The sequence below is a fragment of the Engystomops pustulosus genome, chromosome 3, assembly GCF_040894005.1.
Source record: "Engystomops pustulosus chromosome 3, aEngPut4.maternal, whole genome shotgun sequence".
NCBI classification, from domain to species: Eukaryota; Metazoa; Chordata; class Amphibia; order Anura; family Leptodactylidae; genus Engystomops; species Engystomops pustulosus.
The window spans coordinates 115,749,365-115,766,417 of record NC_092413.1 but is presented as its reverse complement, the minus strand read 5'-3'; the positions used below and the strand labels follow the sequence as shown (position 1 = coordinate 115,766,417).

Here is a 17,053-nt window from a genome sequence, read left to right as displayed (position 1 = left end):
TTTGCAGGGCTCTGGCAGTTCTCCTCCTTCCACAAAGGTCTTGTGACTGGTCCTGGTGATGGTTTGTTGCCCTCCTACGGCCCACTCCACATCTCCTGCCTCTGGAAACTATGCTGAAAGACACAGCAAACCTTCTGACCACAGCTTGCATTGATGTGCCATGCTGGATGAGCTGCACTATCTGAGACACATGTGCGGGTTGCCGATGCGTTGTAGGGAGGTCATACATGCACTTTTTTGTGGTAAAATTTGGTACCTCCGCTTATATTCGAGTCGGCTCTGTATTTACGGTAATCGATAGATATCTAGATATACATTCCTTTGATCAGGGAAGGCAAAAGGAAGAGAGGGAAACCTCTGCAGGTGCTCACCATCGTAATGTCATGGGACCCAATTTTATTTTTTTTAAGGTATTTTTCCTCTTCTAATTGCTTTTAAACTTTATGTTTAATCTTATAATCTAATAAACTTAATATATTATGGAATACAATAGGCCTTGGTATATCTTCTGTTTTTACATGGCCTACTGTGTTTTTCATTTCAGTCAATATACTCATGTGACTTCTTTAAGGCCCACCTTTATTTGTATCCAACACAAGAATGTCCAGTCCAACACAGTGTTAACCAGATACCTAAGAAAGGGGTAGGTGTAGGGCCTCAAGTTTTAGGCTGCAACCTAGGGCCCGACTTAAAATTCCTTGTAACATTTATAGTCATCTCTACTTTTATACTGCAAGGTGTTATAGTGTGCACTATAGTGCACTACAGTGCACTATTGAGGGTCAATAGGCTGTTTCTTTGACCCAACCTAACATGCACATACCAAAGATAGACCTGTAGATCGTCCTTCCATCACCATTTGTTACCCACTGCAAGGTCTATTCACACAGTGGGTAGTGAGAATGGGAGATTGTAGCAATGACACTGTCATTGCTGAGGGACATTAATTGGGTGATATGTTTTGCCTTTAGTTATGCAAAAGCTGGAAATATGGATCAAATTTAAAGGAATAGTTCATCTTTCAAGTGACTTTGAGAGGTGATTTAGAAATTGCAATTTTTTTGGAAATTACATTCATTTTGACCCAAAAATTTCACATTGTGTGTGTTTATGTGTATATCAGTAGTTTTATATATATATATATACACAAGTATGTTCATTATGTGTGTATAGCAGGCTGTATTTTTGTGTATAGCAGTGCACAGTTTGTTCCTTGTGTGTGTGTATAGCAGAACTGTGTGTTTGTGTGAAGCAGTGCCCAGTGTGTTCCTTGTGTATGTACAAAAGAGCTGTGTTTTTCTGTGTGCCCAGTCAGTGAGTGTGTGTGTTTGGAAGACTAGATCCGGGATGAGTCTTATAGTCCAAACAATATTGACTATAAAATATATTTTTTTTCGATTTTCACTGTACAGGCGGTCCCCTACTTAAGAACACTCGACTTACATACAACCCTAGTTACAAACGGACCTCTGGATGTAGGTAATTTATTGTACTTTAGTCCTAGGCTACAATGATCAGCGGTAACAGTTATCACAGGTGTCTGTAATGAAGCTTTAGTGTTAATATTGATTCTTATGACAACCCAACATTTTTAAAATCCAATTGTCACAGAGACCAAAAAAGTTCTGGCTGGGATTACAATGATAAAATATACAGTTCTGACTTGCATACAAATTCAACTTAAGAACAAACCTACAGACCCTATCTTGTATGTAACCCGGGGACTGCCTGTACCACAAAAATAATCGCTTATATTTATTGTATGGATCACTAAGATTATGGCAATAACTCACTTATATTTTATTTAAAAAATTGGCCTATTTATCTGAATAAAAACAAAACTGGAGAAAAAAATAATTTACTTTTGCATCGCAATGCTTCCAGAGGCATAATTTATGCATTTTTCAAGTTGAAAAAGCTGGTTAAAGGCTTACTTTTTGCATGACAAGTGGATTTCCACAGTGGTATCATTGTGGAGCACATTCTATTTTTTGATCACTTTTTAAAATATTTTTTTGTGAAGGGAATTAATTTAAAAAATCATTTTTTGGCAAGTTTCCTTTTAGGGATGTTTTCTTTCTATTTCTATTGTTATATAAAAATAATATAAATTTATTTTTTTTTACTATAGTTTTAGCCTTAGACTTGAACAAGTGATCAAAAGATCTTGCTCTTGTCAATTTTTGTTCACTTACATATAAAAGATGAAGGTGGGAAAGATGCTTTAACATCCCAGAAGGGACAATTTTTTTTTTCTGGAGCTACAATAGTAAAATATACTTATTATATACAAACTTAAAGAACCTGAATTGTACGTAACACAGGGACTGCATATATTACTATGCACATGTAAACATTATACCAAAAAAGGCGACAAAATAAAGTTTGGTGGGTAAAAAAGGGGATTAGTTCCCCAGAGTAAAATCCGACTTGGAGAAACATTCAAAAAAAGATTGAAAAAAAAAAAGCTACAGTGACAGTACTGAATATAAAGAAGCTGGAAATGTGACAATAAGGGAGACTGGCAGACCTGGTTAGCTTTGTAAAAACAGTTTACCCTTTTAGATTAGGCTGGAATGATGGAGAGAATGTGGGTCAATAGGAATTACAACAGGTCCCCGGAGACGACATAAATGTGATATAAAGAAGGCTGAACAGTTCCACTAATTTGGTTTGACGTCTGCGTATGAGCAGATTTCTTGCACACACAAAGCAATTTCAGCTTGCTTCTTAAAATGTGCTCAGCAATCTCCTGTCCATGCATGATATTCCATTCTCTCCTCCTAATCAATGGTTTGCAAATGGATTCAGTAGAGGAAGTCTGTCACTGTACGTGCCAGTGCAGATGTTTCAATGACTAGCATACAGCCTTATACTGTCATTTTCAAGCTCAAGGACATTTAAGAAAGTGTCTGCACTCGCATTGAGCTCATGTGAATTTTTTTATTAAAAAAAGCGAAAGCCGAGTCCTGAATCATTTATAACGCACTGCAAATATTGCGAAGATCTTTGTTGGCCTGGGTTTTTAAGAATTACTGAACCTCAAAATTTCCTTTGCTTAATTTTATTCAGCAAAATTACACCGTGTTGGGCATCGTAGTTGAATATGAAAAGCTACACATGTGCAATGTGACAACCCTGGGTACAAGGGTAAAAATAGCTGAAAGAATTAATACATGTAGGTGCACCACATGTAGCTTGTTCAAACAATACTTACACCAAATAATTACACTAAGTATCAGTATCATCCAAAACTTTATAGATGGGTATTAATAACAACTCACACAAAATATAACACCAGAGAATATAAAAGTATTTGAGTGCAGTGCCCATGCACTATTATCTGCAGAGAACATACGTCTTAGAATAGTCTATATATTGTATACATAATCACAAAATAATATAGAGGTCACAATATATGATAAAAAGCATCTAATAGCATAGGCGATAGCCAAACTGCTCTTGAAAAATACAAAAATAAAACCAAGTACCATATTTTTCGGACTATAAAATGTGCATTAAAAAATCCTTTGATTTTCTCAGAAATCAAAGGTGCGCCTTATAGTCTAGTGTGCCTTATATATGAACCGTACTTACAGACAACAGCTGCCTTGAACTGTGCACAGATTTGCCACCTGCTGGTCATTAATCCTTATAATCCGGTGCACCTTATATATGAACCTAGGCGTTTTAGCAGGCATTTATTGATGGTGCGCCTTTTAATCTGGTACGCTTTATAGGCCAAAAAATATGGTAAACGTTTATTCAACAAAGAAAAATTGACAATACTGTAACTTCTTCAAGAGAACACAATAGGCAGACTCAAAGGAGTAATTTGTGAGACCCAGGCAGCATACCAACAAATCATGAAAACTGGGGTCTATTGTACCCCCAAATGGGGCAAGTCGAGCAAGTGACCTACCACTACTGAGCTCAGCTGCTCTATTTTTTTGGAATTAAAATAGGCCTCCATACTACTGATTAGCAGAGGTCTAAATCCTGGAATCCTCACCAAATGACAAGTATCCCCTGTCCTTTTCGGAACAAGAAAAACAAGCAATGATCCCTACCAGTAACCTCAGTGTTGCTGTATGCAAAAAAAAGGCACAGGGGCACCTAACAAAACTATTAGCTCCTCACATTTTCAGATTATGGGATCCTGAAATTTTGAAATAAGGAAAGTGGGTACTGAGAGTAACTGCAACAAGAACTGTTCTTTTCAGCCTTGAAGACATTTTAAACTAAGGATGGTACAAGTAAACATACATACCTCATCCAAGTCTTTAATGTAGACTGGCCTCTCTTCAAATCCTATTGGCATTGGCTCAGTAATAGGGATCTTGACCTCTTCATACATTTTGTTGTTTTCTCTTTGAATACCTTCTGGCAGAAGCAGCTACAATAGCAAAAACATGATTAGCTATATATATTTTCTATGACATGAGCCAGAAATGAGAAGGTAGCTGTAAACATACCTTTGCTCCACCAACAAATGCAGATGTTTTAATGGCTTCAGCATATGAGTCATAAACATGTGGGTACACAATTCTTTCGCCATAATCCCTTTCTCTTCCCAGAACTGGTGCATTTCTGGCATTTAAAAGTGCATGTTCCCTGTAGGAAAAACTGTTTTGATCAAAACAAAGTACTGGCATATAAAAAAACATGAGAATAATCAAACTAACAGGAACAAAGAAAAATGTAAACAAGGTGTAAGAGAAAAGATCTGACTTAGGAATGAATCCTAGGAACACATACCACTATACAAGGTAAAAACCTTAACCTTAATTAAAAATAGATCAAGTTAAGTGAAGATATTATGCATCTACAGCCTGTAGGTCCATTTTATTATGCTACTTTTTTCACAAATGGTTTACAACTCTGTTAAGTAATTGCTAAACTATGATCTTCCATGCCTTCTTATGTGAACCGCTGAAGAAAAAAAACATCACATTTCTAGAAACAGTTTTTTCTATCCATTATAGTATATACTATGTTCAGCAGCATCCCCAAGGTTGGAGACCTAAACATGCCAGCTGCAATTTAAACGGCAGAGCACTTCCCCTAAAAAAAAGAAAAAAGAAAAGTGAGCTTGTGCTTCAACATAACACAATAGTACCCTTAACCCCTTAAGGACGCAGCCATTTTGCAGCTTAAGGCACACTCCCATTTTTTGGATTCTGACTTGCGTCGCTTTATATGGTTATAACTTTTGAACACTGTTACTTATCAAAGTGATTCTGAGACTGTCCTCCTAACGCGTGGGAAAAATACAAAGGAGCGCGCGCCACGTGGGAAAAATACAAAGGAGCGCGCGCCATGTGGGGAAAAAACAAAGGAGCGCGCGCCACGTGGGAAAAAAACAAAGGAGCGCGCGCCACGTGGGGAAAAAACAAAGGCGCGCGCGCCGCGTTGGGAGGACAAGGTACCGCGCGCCATGTGGGGAAAAAACAAAGGAGCGCGTGCCGCGTTGGGAGGACAAAGGAGCGCGCGCCGCGTTGGGAGGACAAAGGAGCGCGCGCCGCGTTGGAGGACAAAGGAGCGCGCGCCGCGTTGGGAGGACAAAGGAACGCGCGCCGCGTTGGGAGGACAAAGGAGCGCGCGCCATGTGGGGAAAAAACAAAGGGGCGCGCGCCGCGTTGGGAGGACAAAGGACCGCTCGCCATGTGGGGAAAAAACAAAGGGGCGCGCGCCGCGTTGGGAGGACAAAGGACCGCGCGCCGCGTTGGGAGGACAAAGGACCGCGCGCCGCGTTGGGAGGACAAAGGACCGCGCGCCGCGTTGGGAGGACAAAGGACCGCGCGCCGCGTTGGGAGGACAAAGGACCGCGCGCCGCGTTGGGAGGACAAAGGACCGCGCGCCGCATTGGGAGGACAAAGGACCGCGCGCCGCGTTGGGAGGACAAAGGACCGCGCGCCGCGTTGGGAGGATAAACGACCGCGCGCCGCGTTGGGAGGACAAACGACCGCGCGCCGCGTTGGGAGGACAAACGACCGCGCGCCGCGTTGGGAGGACAAACGACCGCGCGCCGCGTTGGGAGGACAAACGACCGCGCGCCGCGTTGGGAGGACAAACGACCGCGCGCCGCGTTGGGAGGACAAACGACCGCGCGCCGCGTTGGGAGGACAAACGACCGCGCGCCGCGTTGGGAGGACAAAGGAACGCGCGCCGCGTTGGGAGGACAAAGGAACGCGCGCCGCGTTGGGAGGACAAAGGAACGCGCGGCGCGTTGGGAGGACAAAGGACCGCGCTCCGCGTTAGGAGGACGAAGGACCGCGCGCCGCGTTAGGAGGAGAAACACGTTTCCTTAGGCAGTACTACAGGAGTGCCGAACATCTGTGGATAAAATCGCACACATCTGCAGACTTATTGCACTTCAAATTTATGCTTTAAACATATAACATTTCCCTCCATCTCGCCAAAGTGGTCTATTTCACTAATCTAATATCCTCTCTCTCTAACAATCCTAAAAGGGTCTTCGATATTCTTCATTATTTACTAACACCAAAGGTTCAGCACCTTGTTAAAAACCTTGTGGCAGAAGATCCAGCCACCTACTTTAACCCCTTACCAATGGGTGACGAAATAGTATGTTACATGTTGGCTCCCGTCGGTTACACAGGCTGAGCCCTCTCCACACAGGGTGGGCGTTGGCATTTGCTGGTTGGTGCTAACACAGATCGCGGGTGTTACCCACGTAAATGCCTGCAGTGTGGGCACTGCCATATTGCATTTGATCGCTGCCCCCCGAAAAACCTCCCAGATTACTATGACAGCCTTGGGTCATACAAAAACCCAAGGTCTTGTTTTACACCATCAAATACAATGCGATTTGCACATTGTAATAGATGGTGTGGAAAATCCCCATATGCGTCCATACTGTAGTATGTCAGTATATGGTAGGATCAATCAGACAACGTAGAGTTAAAGTACCCTAGGGGGTCTGAAAAATAGTTGAAAAAAAAAATTCTAATCACCCCCCTTTCCCTATAACTGATATAAATAAAAAGATAAAATCATACGCACGTTGTATATTGCCATGTCCCAAATTGTCCAATCTATCAAATATAACAACTGTTTTTCACAGAATTTAACCCCGTAATGGAATATAGCACCCAAAGTCAAAAAGGCTACTATTTTGCCATTTTAAAAAACTCAATAAAAAGTGATCAAAAGGCCTTACAGTCCTTAAAATGGTAGCATTGAAAACTACAACAAAATTACACCATGCCCAGCTCCATACACTGAAGTGTGAAAACAAAGAAACAAACAAAAACAGGCTAGTTGATAAGGGGTTAAAGACTGCATTCACCAGGAAATAAATTCCCCTTAACTCCATGAACTACTCCTACCTCCGCTATTTCACCCTGTCCGGTCTCTTCCTTTGAGCCAGTTACAGAGGATGAAGTGTGCAGGCTCCTTTGCTTGCTCCACTACCTGCATCAGTCACCCCATCCCATCACATCCTACACAGGCTCTCTACCCAGAGGTCACGTCGCACCTCACTAAAATCTTCAACCTCTCTCGCGCTTCTGGCATCTATCCCTCTTTTTTCAAGCATGCGGTTGTCACTCGATTCCTAAAGAAACCTTCCCTGGATACATCCAGTGCTGCTAACTACCACCACGTTTTAAAGGACATCTACCACCAGTATGTAAACCAAGCACAATTACATGCTGGTGTGTCAACCATTTTCAGGATCTGCTCTTCTTGTAGGTTGTCATGCCCTTGTTTTTACAAAATAAAGTTTTTAATTATGCAATTGAGCCTAAGCGTTCTAAACCTTCTAAACAAGGTTCTAAGAAGCTAAAAGAAGAGCACACACCAGTACGTCAGTGTGCATGGTTTACAATTCTTTATCCTGATGGTAGATGTCCCTTAACGCTCTGCGCCGTAGCTCTACGGCGCAGAGGTATAAGGAGTGTATGAAGAGGGCTCACATGCTGAGTCCTCTTCATACAAAGGTGGGGTTTTTTGCATTTTGCAGAAAACCCCCACCGCTAATAACCGCGGTCGGTGCTTGCACCGATCGCAGCTATTAACCCTGTCATTGCCGGCGGCGTTTAAAAGACGGCGGCGCGCGGGCGCCGCATCTTTTTTACGATCGCTGCGCCCCCCGAACGTCATCGGGGGGCGGCGATCGGTTGCCATGGTAGCCTCGGGTCTTCTTTTGACATGAGTGATCAGTCAACCAGTGGCTCATTGTAATGAATGACCTGCAAAAATGCCATATATTGCAATACAGAAGTATTGCAGTATATGGTAGGAGCGATCTGACCATCTAGAGTTAATGTACCCTAGATGGTCTAAGAAATAGTGGGAAAAAAAAGAAAAAAAAAAAGTTTAAAAAATGAAAAAACTGATGAAAAGAACTGATATAAAACATAATAAACAGTAAAAATCACAAACATATTGGGTATCGCTGCGTCCCAAAATGCCCGATCAAAATATAAAAACGGTTACATCACATAAAAAATGAAACAAAAAATTATCAAAATGTCGCACAGACCTCAAAATGGTAGCAATGAAAACGTCGTCTCATTTCGCAAAAAATGACACCTCACACATCTCCGTGCACCAAAGTATGAAAAAGTTATTAGCATCAGAAGATGGAAAAAAATTTTTTTATCTTTTTTGTACTCATTTGTTTAATTTTTGAAAATGTATTAAAACGCAATAAAACCTGTATAAATTTGGTATTATCGCAATCGTACCGAACCAAAAAATAAAGTAGAGGTGTTATTTGGAGCACACAGTGAAAGTCATAAAAACTGAGCCCACAAGAACGTGACGCACACATGTTTTTTTTCAATTTATCCACATTTGGAATTTTATTCCGGCTTCCCACTACATGGCATGTTATAATAAATGACATCAAGGTAAATTAAAAATTGTTACGCACAAAATAAGCCCTCACACAGCTCTGTACACAGAAAAATAAAAAAGTTACAGATTTTTGAAGATGGAGAGCGAGAAATGAACGAAAATACCCTGGGTCCTTAAGGGGTTAAAATCTTCATTTTATCTCCAAACTCCTGGAGTGCCTGGTTTATTCTCGACTAACACGCCATCTCTCAGCAACTCCCTACTTGTTCCCCAACAATCTGGTTTCCGCTCTTTGCGCTGTACTTAAACTTCTCTTTCTAAAGTCTCCAATAATCTCCTCACCACCAAATCCAAAGGGCTCTATTCTCTCTTAGTTCTTCTGGATCTCTCGGCAGCATTTGATGCCAACTCTAACTCAAGATGGCCTGAATGACATTTTTTTCCTCTCTCGCACCGCACCTTCAGTGTCACCTCCTCTGGATCTCTCGCCTCTCCCCCTCACTGATGGGGTTCTTCAGGGCTCAGTCCTAGGTACTCTTCTTTTTTACACTCTATATTGCCCCCATTGGACAAACCATCAGCAGATTTTGTTTTCAGTATCATCTTTATTCGGATGATACCCAGCTATACAAGTCTGCACGTAATATATCACTCCCGCCTTGCTGAGGAACACCAGTGACTGTCTCTCTGCCATCTCTCAAATCATGACCCTAATGCTTCCAAAACTGAACTTCTTGCCTTTCTACAGTCTCCACCCAAACACTGATCTCTCTATTTCTGTCTGTAATGTCACCATAACCCCAATGTAGCAGGCTCATTGTCTTAAGGCTAGGCTGGACTCCGAACTCTCCTTTGCACAGAATTTTCAATATGTTGCTCGCTCTAGTCGTAAGCACCTTAAAAAACATTTCTAAAATCTTACCTTATCTTACAATTGAAACCTCTAAAACACAAGTTGTCGCTCTCATTCACTCTCTTCTAGACTACTGTAAATCCCTACACGGACATCCACTTATTATACACTCTCCTCTACAATCCATTCTCATGGCAGCAGCCAGGTTCATATTTCAGTCCAAACACTACACTGATTCATCCAGTCTATGCCAGTCACTGCACTGGTTGCGTATCTTCTTTCAAATACAGTTTAAATTAGTCACCATCATCTACAAAACTCTTCATATTGCTGCACCGTCCTACCTGTTCACTCTTATCTAAATCTATCGCTTATCCAGTTATTTTAAGTTAAGTTAAACTTTTATTTAATTGGAACCTCCCACTCAGGTCTCCATGACTTCTCCAGAGCTGCACCAATTCTCTGGAATGCCCTACCGAGGGTCAGACTAATACCCAACCCCCAAACCTTCAAATGTGCTCTTAAGACCTATATATTTAGGCAGGCTTATCGCTCTCTATTAACCAATGCTGGGTAGTCCCCTTGTCTGTATCCAGAAAATGCAAGGTACCAGGTTTCCCTACCGTTCCTTTGGACTTTGTATATAAGATGGTGGCTGATGGATGATGGTTCAAGCAGCAGAATTTTTATTTATTAATTTTTATTCCATTCCCTTATTTTTAAAAAATGACTGGACCATTATGTAAGCTCTTATACCTCGTGTCACCCCCTTCTTCCTCATAGACTGTAAGCTCTTGTGAGAAGGGCCCTCACTCCTATTGTTTCATATGACTGTTATTACTCTGCAATGTCTTATTTTATTTTGTATATGTTCCCCTAAGTCTGTAGTGCTATGGAATTTGATGGTGCTATATAAATAAAGATTATTATTATTACCTACAAATTTAAGAACTCCAGGATACAGCCCACAGAATGACCCCCCTTGCCGGAATTGCTGGAGTAGCTTGGGGCTTAGTGCACCCACTAATGGAAAGGGGCTTCCACTTATACTTTTTTATATGACAATTATATGACAATTTTTATATGAACATAACACTATTCGTATGCCTCGCTTCAACAAATACTGTGGCATATAGCATGGTCAGAAAGAAAAACCTCCCTAAGTTGCTCCTTGAGCAAAAACTGGCATGAGAGCCAGGGAACAATGCAGCAACTCTGTATTTTGTGTTAAGTACAACAGACAAGAGAGAGGTCCTTGAATTAACAGCAATACATGGGCACACCAGCACCCCTGTCCCAATACAAGGTACCAGTACTAAACCCCCCAAACTTGACTACATTTTGGTCTACAAGAGGTACATGGGGGTGGTTGACTTGGTCTACCAGGTGCTTCAGCCCTATAGCGTCATGTGGAAATGGAGGGTGTGGTACAAGAAGCTGGACACTGTATAATGCATATGTGCTATATTGATGTGCATGCCAGAGCAGATCTTTCCTGGAATACCAAAAGGTGGTAATAAAACTGATTTTTGGAGACTAGAAAGGGTGAGCACCAGTGCTTCCGGAAGCGATGCCACAAGTGTTGTACCAGGGCAACACTTTCCTGGAGAAGTTCCCCAAACTGCAAGCAAAGGAAGGAATCAAAAATGGTGCAGGATGTGTTCAAAAAGGGGTATAAGGAGGGAAAACATTTATTAGTGTGATACATTACCCAACAAACGTAGTCTATGCATAGAGAAGTGTTTTAATTTAATTTTCTTATTTGTTGGATGTACCCTGCCTTGTGTCCCGGTAATAGATTATTGCCACAAATTGGATATTGCTGTTACCAGGAGAACCAACAATCATTTTTAAGGTGATTTTCTCTAGTGGCATGAGTTGGGCACAATATATTTGGACAAAAATGGCATATTTGAAATAGTCACAACAATCCTAGATAAATTAAGGGGTGTATTTTCTGAAATTAGGGACAGTTTTTCTTTTTACTTTACTGGTCCCTAAAGGCATCTGAAAATGCTTCATGCTGACAAAAAACATTTGTAATATGTCTGTTGTGCTGTGCGCCCAGACCATAGATTATTTCCGTACCTGGCAGAACCTGCATAATGATTTTTACTCTGCACCATTCACTTTGTATTAGATTTGGAACAGCACATAAAGGGTTAAAATTCTCATTGCACCCAGAGATCGCATTAACGCCTCACCAAGCGTCATAGACGCATGATGAGGCGCCATTACTCCCCAGAATAATTGCCAAGCGTAAAAGTAAGCTTGGCAATTATCCCCTGTAGTGTGTGGGCTGAGCGGTCCGGAGCGTGGTAGTCTGAGTAGCCGTGATGTCACGGGAGGGGGCGGAGCCTCCAGGAAAGGGGCGTGGCTTACTACGCAGTCTTCTCACAGGAAGTAGAGCTGTAATGGCTGCCTGCAAGTAGAACGTGTTCAGGTACTGTGTGCATACACGTGTATGGAGGTGAGGGGGCTTGATAGGAGTGGATGTGATAAGGTCAGTGAAGACCTGTATGTTACATGGGACTGCATGTCTTGCAGGTGCTGAGTTGGCATGAGGTGTATTTTACATAGAACTGCATGTCTGACAGGTGCTGAGGTGGCATTAGGTGTATGTTACGTAGGACTGCGTTTCTGGCGGGTGCCGAGGTGGCATGAGGTTTATGTTACGTAGGACTGCGTGTCTGGCGGGTGCCGAGGTGGCATGAGGTTTATGTTACGTAGGACTGCGTGTCTGGCGGGTGCTGAGGTGGCATGAGGTATATGTTACGTGAGACAGCATGTCTGGTGTTGAGGTGGCATGAGGTATATGTTACGTGAGACTGCATGTCTGGTGCTGAGGTGGCATGAGGTACATGTTACGTGAGACTGCATGTCTGGTGCTGAGTTGGCATGAGGTATATGTTACGTGGGACTGCATGTCTGGTGCTGAGGTGGCATGAGGTATATGTTATGTGGGACTGTGTGTCTGGTGCTGAGGTGGCATGAGGTACATGTTACGTGAGACTGCATGTCTGGTGCTGAGGTGGCATGAGGTACATGTTACGTGAGACTGCATGTCTGGTGCTGAGTTGGCATGAGGTATATGTTACGTGGGACTGCATGTCTGGTGCTGAGGTGGCATGAGGTATATGTTATGTGGGACTGTGTGTCTGGCGAGTGCTGAGGTGGCAGGTGTATGTTACGTGGGACTGCATGTCTGGTGCTGAGGTGGCATGAGGTATATGTTACGTGGGACTGCGTGTCTGGCGCTGAGGTGGCATGAGGTATATGTTACGTGGGACTGCATGTCTGCCGGGTGCTGAGGTGGCAGGTGTATGTTACGTGGGACTGCATGTCTGGTGCTGAGGTGGCATGAGGTATATGTTACGTGGGACTGCGTGTCTGGCGCTGAGGTGGCATGAGGTATACGTTACGTGGGACTGCGTGTCTGCCGGGTGCTGAGGTGGCAGGTGTATGTTACGTGGGACTGCATGTCTGGTGCTGAGGTGGCATGAGGTATATGTTACGTGGGAGTGCGTGTCTGGCGAGTGCTGAGGTGGCATGAGGTATATGTTACGTGGGACTGCATGTCTGGTGCTGAGGTGGCATGAGGTATATGTTACGTGGGAGTGCGTGTCTGGCGAGTGCTGAGGTGGCATGAGGTATATGTTACGTGGGAGTGCGTGTCTGGCGAGTGCTGAGGTGGTATGAGGTATATGTTACGTGGGACTGCGTGTCTGGCGGGTGCTGAGGTGGCAGGTGTATGTTACGTGGGACTGCATGTCTGGTGCTGATGTGGCATGAGGTATATGTTACGTGGGACTGCGTGTCTGGCGCTGAGGTGGTATGAGGTATATGTTACGTGGGACTGCTTGTTTGCCGGGTGCTGAGGTGGCAGGTGTATGTTACGTGGGACTGCATGTCTGGTGCTGAGGTGGCATGAGGTATATGTTACGTGGGTCTGCGTGTCTGCCGGGTGCTGAGGTGGCAGGTGTATGTTACGTGGGACTGCATGTCTGGTGCTGAGGTGGCATGAGGTATATGTTACGTGGGACTGCATGTCTGGTGCTGAGGTGGCATGAGGTATATGGTACGTGGGAGTGCGTGTCTGGCGAGTGCTGAGGTGGCATGAGGTATATGTTACGTGGGACTGCATGTCTGGTGCTGAGGTGGCATGAGGTATATGTTACGTGGGAGTGCGTGTCTGGCGAGTGCTGAAGTGGTATGAGGTATATGTTACGTGGGACTGCATGTCTGGTGCCGAGGTGGCATGAGGTATATGTTACGTGGGAGTGCGTGCCTGGCGAGTGCTGAGGTGGCATGAGGTGTATGTGAAACAGGACTGCATAAACAGTAAAAACACGTAAAAAGTGACAGACGCAAATTCAATTAATAAAAAACCTTAAAAAAAAAAAAACCTCCCCCCCAACACAGACACCAAAAAAAATAAACCAAAATTTATTTTAAATAAAAGCATTTTACAAAGCAACTATGATGGATTTGCAGTGTCGGCTGCAGTCTGGCGCATGTCTGGGTCTGGGTGCATGTACTTCTGCAAAGGGAAAGTTAAAGTTATGGTGCCATATTAAACAGGAGAGTTCCCCCTTAAATATGATATATGGATTGTATATGGATGCTTCAAAGTGCCAGAGATCTGTAGCTGAACCTAGGAAAGGGTGACAGAATAATGCTGCAAATATTTATAGCATAGCTTGGTAAAGAAATTACTACTTAAACTTAAATTAAAAACATTTTAATTGGAAAAATGACAAAAATGCTTGTAGTCAATTATTGGCAAATTTTAAATATGTAATTATTAAAAATATCATATCAAGATTAAGTCTCACATGTCTTGAAAAAAACTAAGTAAAATTTGTTATGATATGTATTGCTTTTGCAGAGACCTTGTCATTTAACACCTTAGCGCTCCGCGCCGTAGCTGTACTGCGCAGCTTCCGACGATTAGCGCTCAGCGCAGTACAGCTACGGCGCGAGCGCATAGGATTTTAGAATTGTCACCACGTCTCGCGACGTGGTGACATCGGGACGAGAATTGGGTGACAGAGGCAGGAGGAGTTCCTGTCTCCGTCACCCGACCAATCAAATCGGTCCCGCCCGCCGATCGCCGTGATTGGCCAGTCAAACCTGACTGGCCAATTACAGCGATTTTGGGCTGAAAAACGTGCTTTTAGCCCTTTCCTCTTCCTCCAGCGGCACCATTTTGGTTTGGTATCGCTGGAGAGAGGAAAGAGCGTTACTGTGTGCACCAAAATACACTTTTACACTATAAATAGTGTTCTGATCCTTATCTGATCCCTATTGTTCCCTACAAATTCCCATCCTATCTGTTTTTTCCTGTGTCCTGTGTGTTCCCTGTGTGATCGCCTTGTGTGATCCCACGTGTCTTCCGTTTTTCCCTGTCTGTCCCTTCTGAACCCAAACGCACTTTTCAGTGCGCTGTGTTAGCGTTGTTCTGCACTGGACGCACTTTTCAGTGCGCCGTGTGAATAGCGCTGCACAGAATCTTTAGCAGTCTTAGCGGTAGTTAGTTTGTCTTAGGGCAAGCTAGGTGCATTTGTAGCGCCTTTTTGCGCGGTGCACATAGGTTTTTTTTCGGTGCCTGGTAATATTTTTTTCCAGAGCGCCGTAGGTGTACCCGTACGTAGCTACTTTTTGTGTGTGCAATCTGTGCGGCTGGTCCGTGTGGTTTGGTGTGCATTCTCTTTTTTTTTGTGTGCTATCTGTGCGGCTTGTCCGTGTAGTTTAGTGCGCATTATTTTTTTTGTGTGCCATCTGTGCGGCTTGTCCGTGTAGTTTAGTGCGCATTATTTTTTTTGTGTGCTATCTGTGCGGCTTGTCCGTGTAGTTTAGTGCGCATTATTTTTTGTGTGCCATCTGTGCGGCTTGTCCGTGTGGTTTGGTGTGCATTCTCTTTTTTTTTTTGTGTGCTATCTGTGCGGCTTGTCCGTGTAGTTTAGTGCACATTATTTTTTGTGTGCCATCTGTGCGGCTTGTCCGTGTGGTTTGGTGTGCATTCTCTTTTTTTTTTTGTGTGCTATCTGTGCGGCTTGTCCGTGTAGTTTAGTGCACATTATTTTTTGTGTGCCATCTGTGCGGCTGGTCCGTGTAGTTTAGTGCGCATTATTTTTTGTGTGCCATCTGTGCGGCTTGTCCGTGTGGTTTGGTGTGCATTCTCTTTTTTTTTTTGTGTGCTATCTGTGCGGCTTGTCCGTGTAGTTTAGTGCACATTATTTTTTTTGTGTGCTATCTGTGCGGCTTGTCCGTGTAGTTTAGTGCGCATTATTTTTTGTGTGCCATCTGTGCGGCTTGTCCGTGTGGTTTGGTGTGCATTCTCTTTTTTTTTTTGTGTGCTATCTGTGCGGCTTGTCCGTGTAGTTTAGTGCACATTATTTTTTGTGTGTGCCATCTGTGCGGCTTGTCCGTGTAGTTTGGTGTGCATTATATTTTTTTTTTTTTGTGTGCCTGCTAGACGGTTTATCCGTGTAGTTTGGTGCACATTATCTAATTTTTCTAGTTCTCTATTTTTTTTGTGTGCAATGTCTCAGAAGACGTACACCGTGTTGGAGGCATATAACATGCTTGCCTCTGACACCGAGTCAGCTAGTGGGGATGATGGTCCCTTTTACTTATCATCATCCTCCTGCTCATCTTCTAGTGACCTGGAAGGACCCCCAAGAAGGCGCCGTAGGGTTCCAGGGACTTCTGCAGGAGAAGTGCCTGGGACTTCTGCAGGAGAAGTGCCTGGGACTTCTGCAGGAGAAGTGCCTGGGACTTCTGCAGGAGAAGTGCCTGGGACTTCTGCAGGAGAAGTGCCTGGGACTTCTGCAGGAGAAGTGCCTGGGACTTCTGCAGGAGAAGTTTCTGGGACTTCTGCAGGAGAAGCGTCTGGGGCTTCCACTGACCCCACATGGGTAGCCCCAGATAATTATACCCCTCAGGTCCCTGACTTTACGGGCCATCCTGGAATTAACTTTGACACGACAGGGCTCAGAGCTGTGGACTTTTTTAAGTTTTTTTTTGATGAGGCGCTGCTGAATATTATTATATTTCAGACAAATCTCTACGCTGCACAACATATTGCCCAAAACCCCACGTCCTTTTATGCACAACCCTACAGGTGGACCCCTGTCACTGCAGCAGAGATGCACAAGTATTGGGGCATAATACTCCTTATGGGGATAGTAAAGAAGCCTTCAATCAGGGACTACTGGAGCACAGACATACTGTACCACACCCCCATGTTCCGCATGGCAATGAGCAGGATGCGCTTTGAAGCCATCCATAAGTTTTTGCACTACACTGACAACACACAGTGCCCACCCAGAGGTGACCCCAGTTATGATCGGTTATTTAAGGTCAGGCCCA

General features: G+C 43.6%; 1 protein-coding gene across 2 annotated transcripts in view; it reads right to left on the bottom strand.

Annotated features, from left to right (window-relative positions):
* Window positions 1–17,053, bottom strand: part of ASCC3 (activating signal cointegrator 1 complex subunit 3) — a 498,380-nt gene that overhangs the window by 405,640 nt on the left and 75,687 nt on the right. For both annotated transcript variants that reach the window (XM_072141894.1, XM_072141895.1), the window contains exons 7-8: window positions 4,476–4,614; window positions 4,271–4,396 (exon numbers count right to left, since the gene is read on the bottom strand). In XM_072141894.1, coding sequence (XP_071997995.1) covers window positions 4,271–4,396; window positions 4,476–4,614 — 265 coding nt within the window. The remainder of the gene's footprint in view (window positions 1–4,270; window positions 4,397–4,475; window positions 4,615–17,053) is intronic.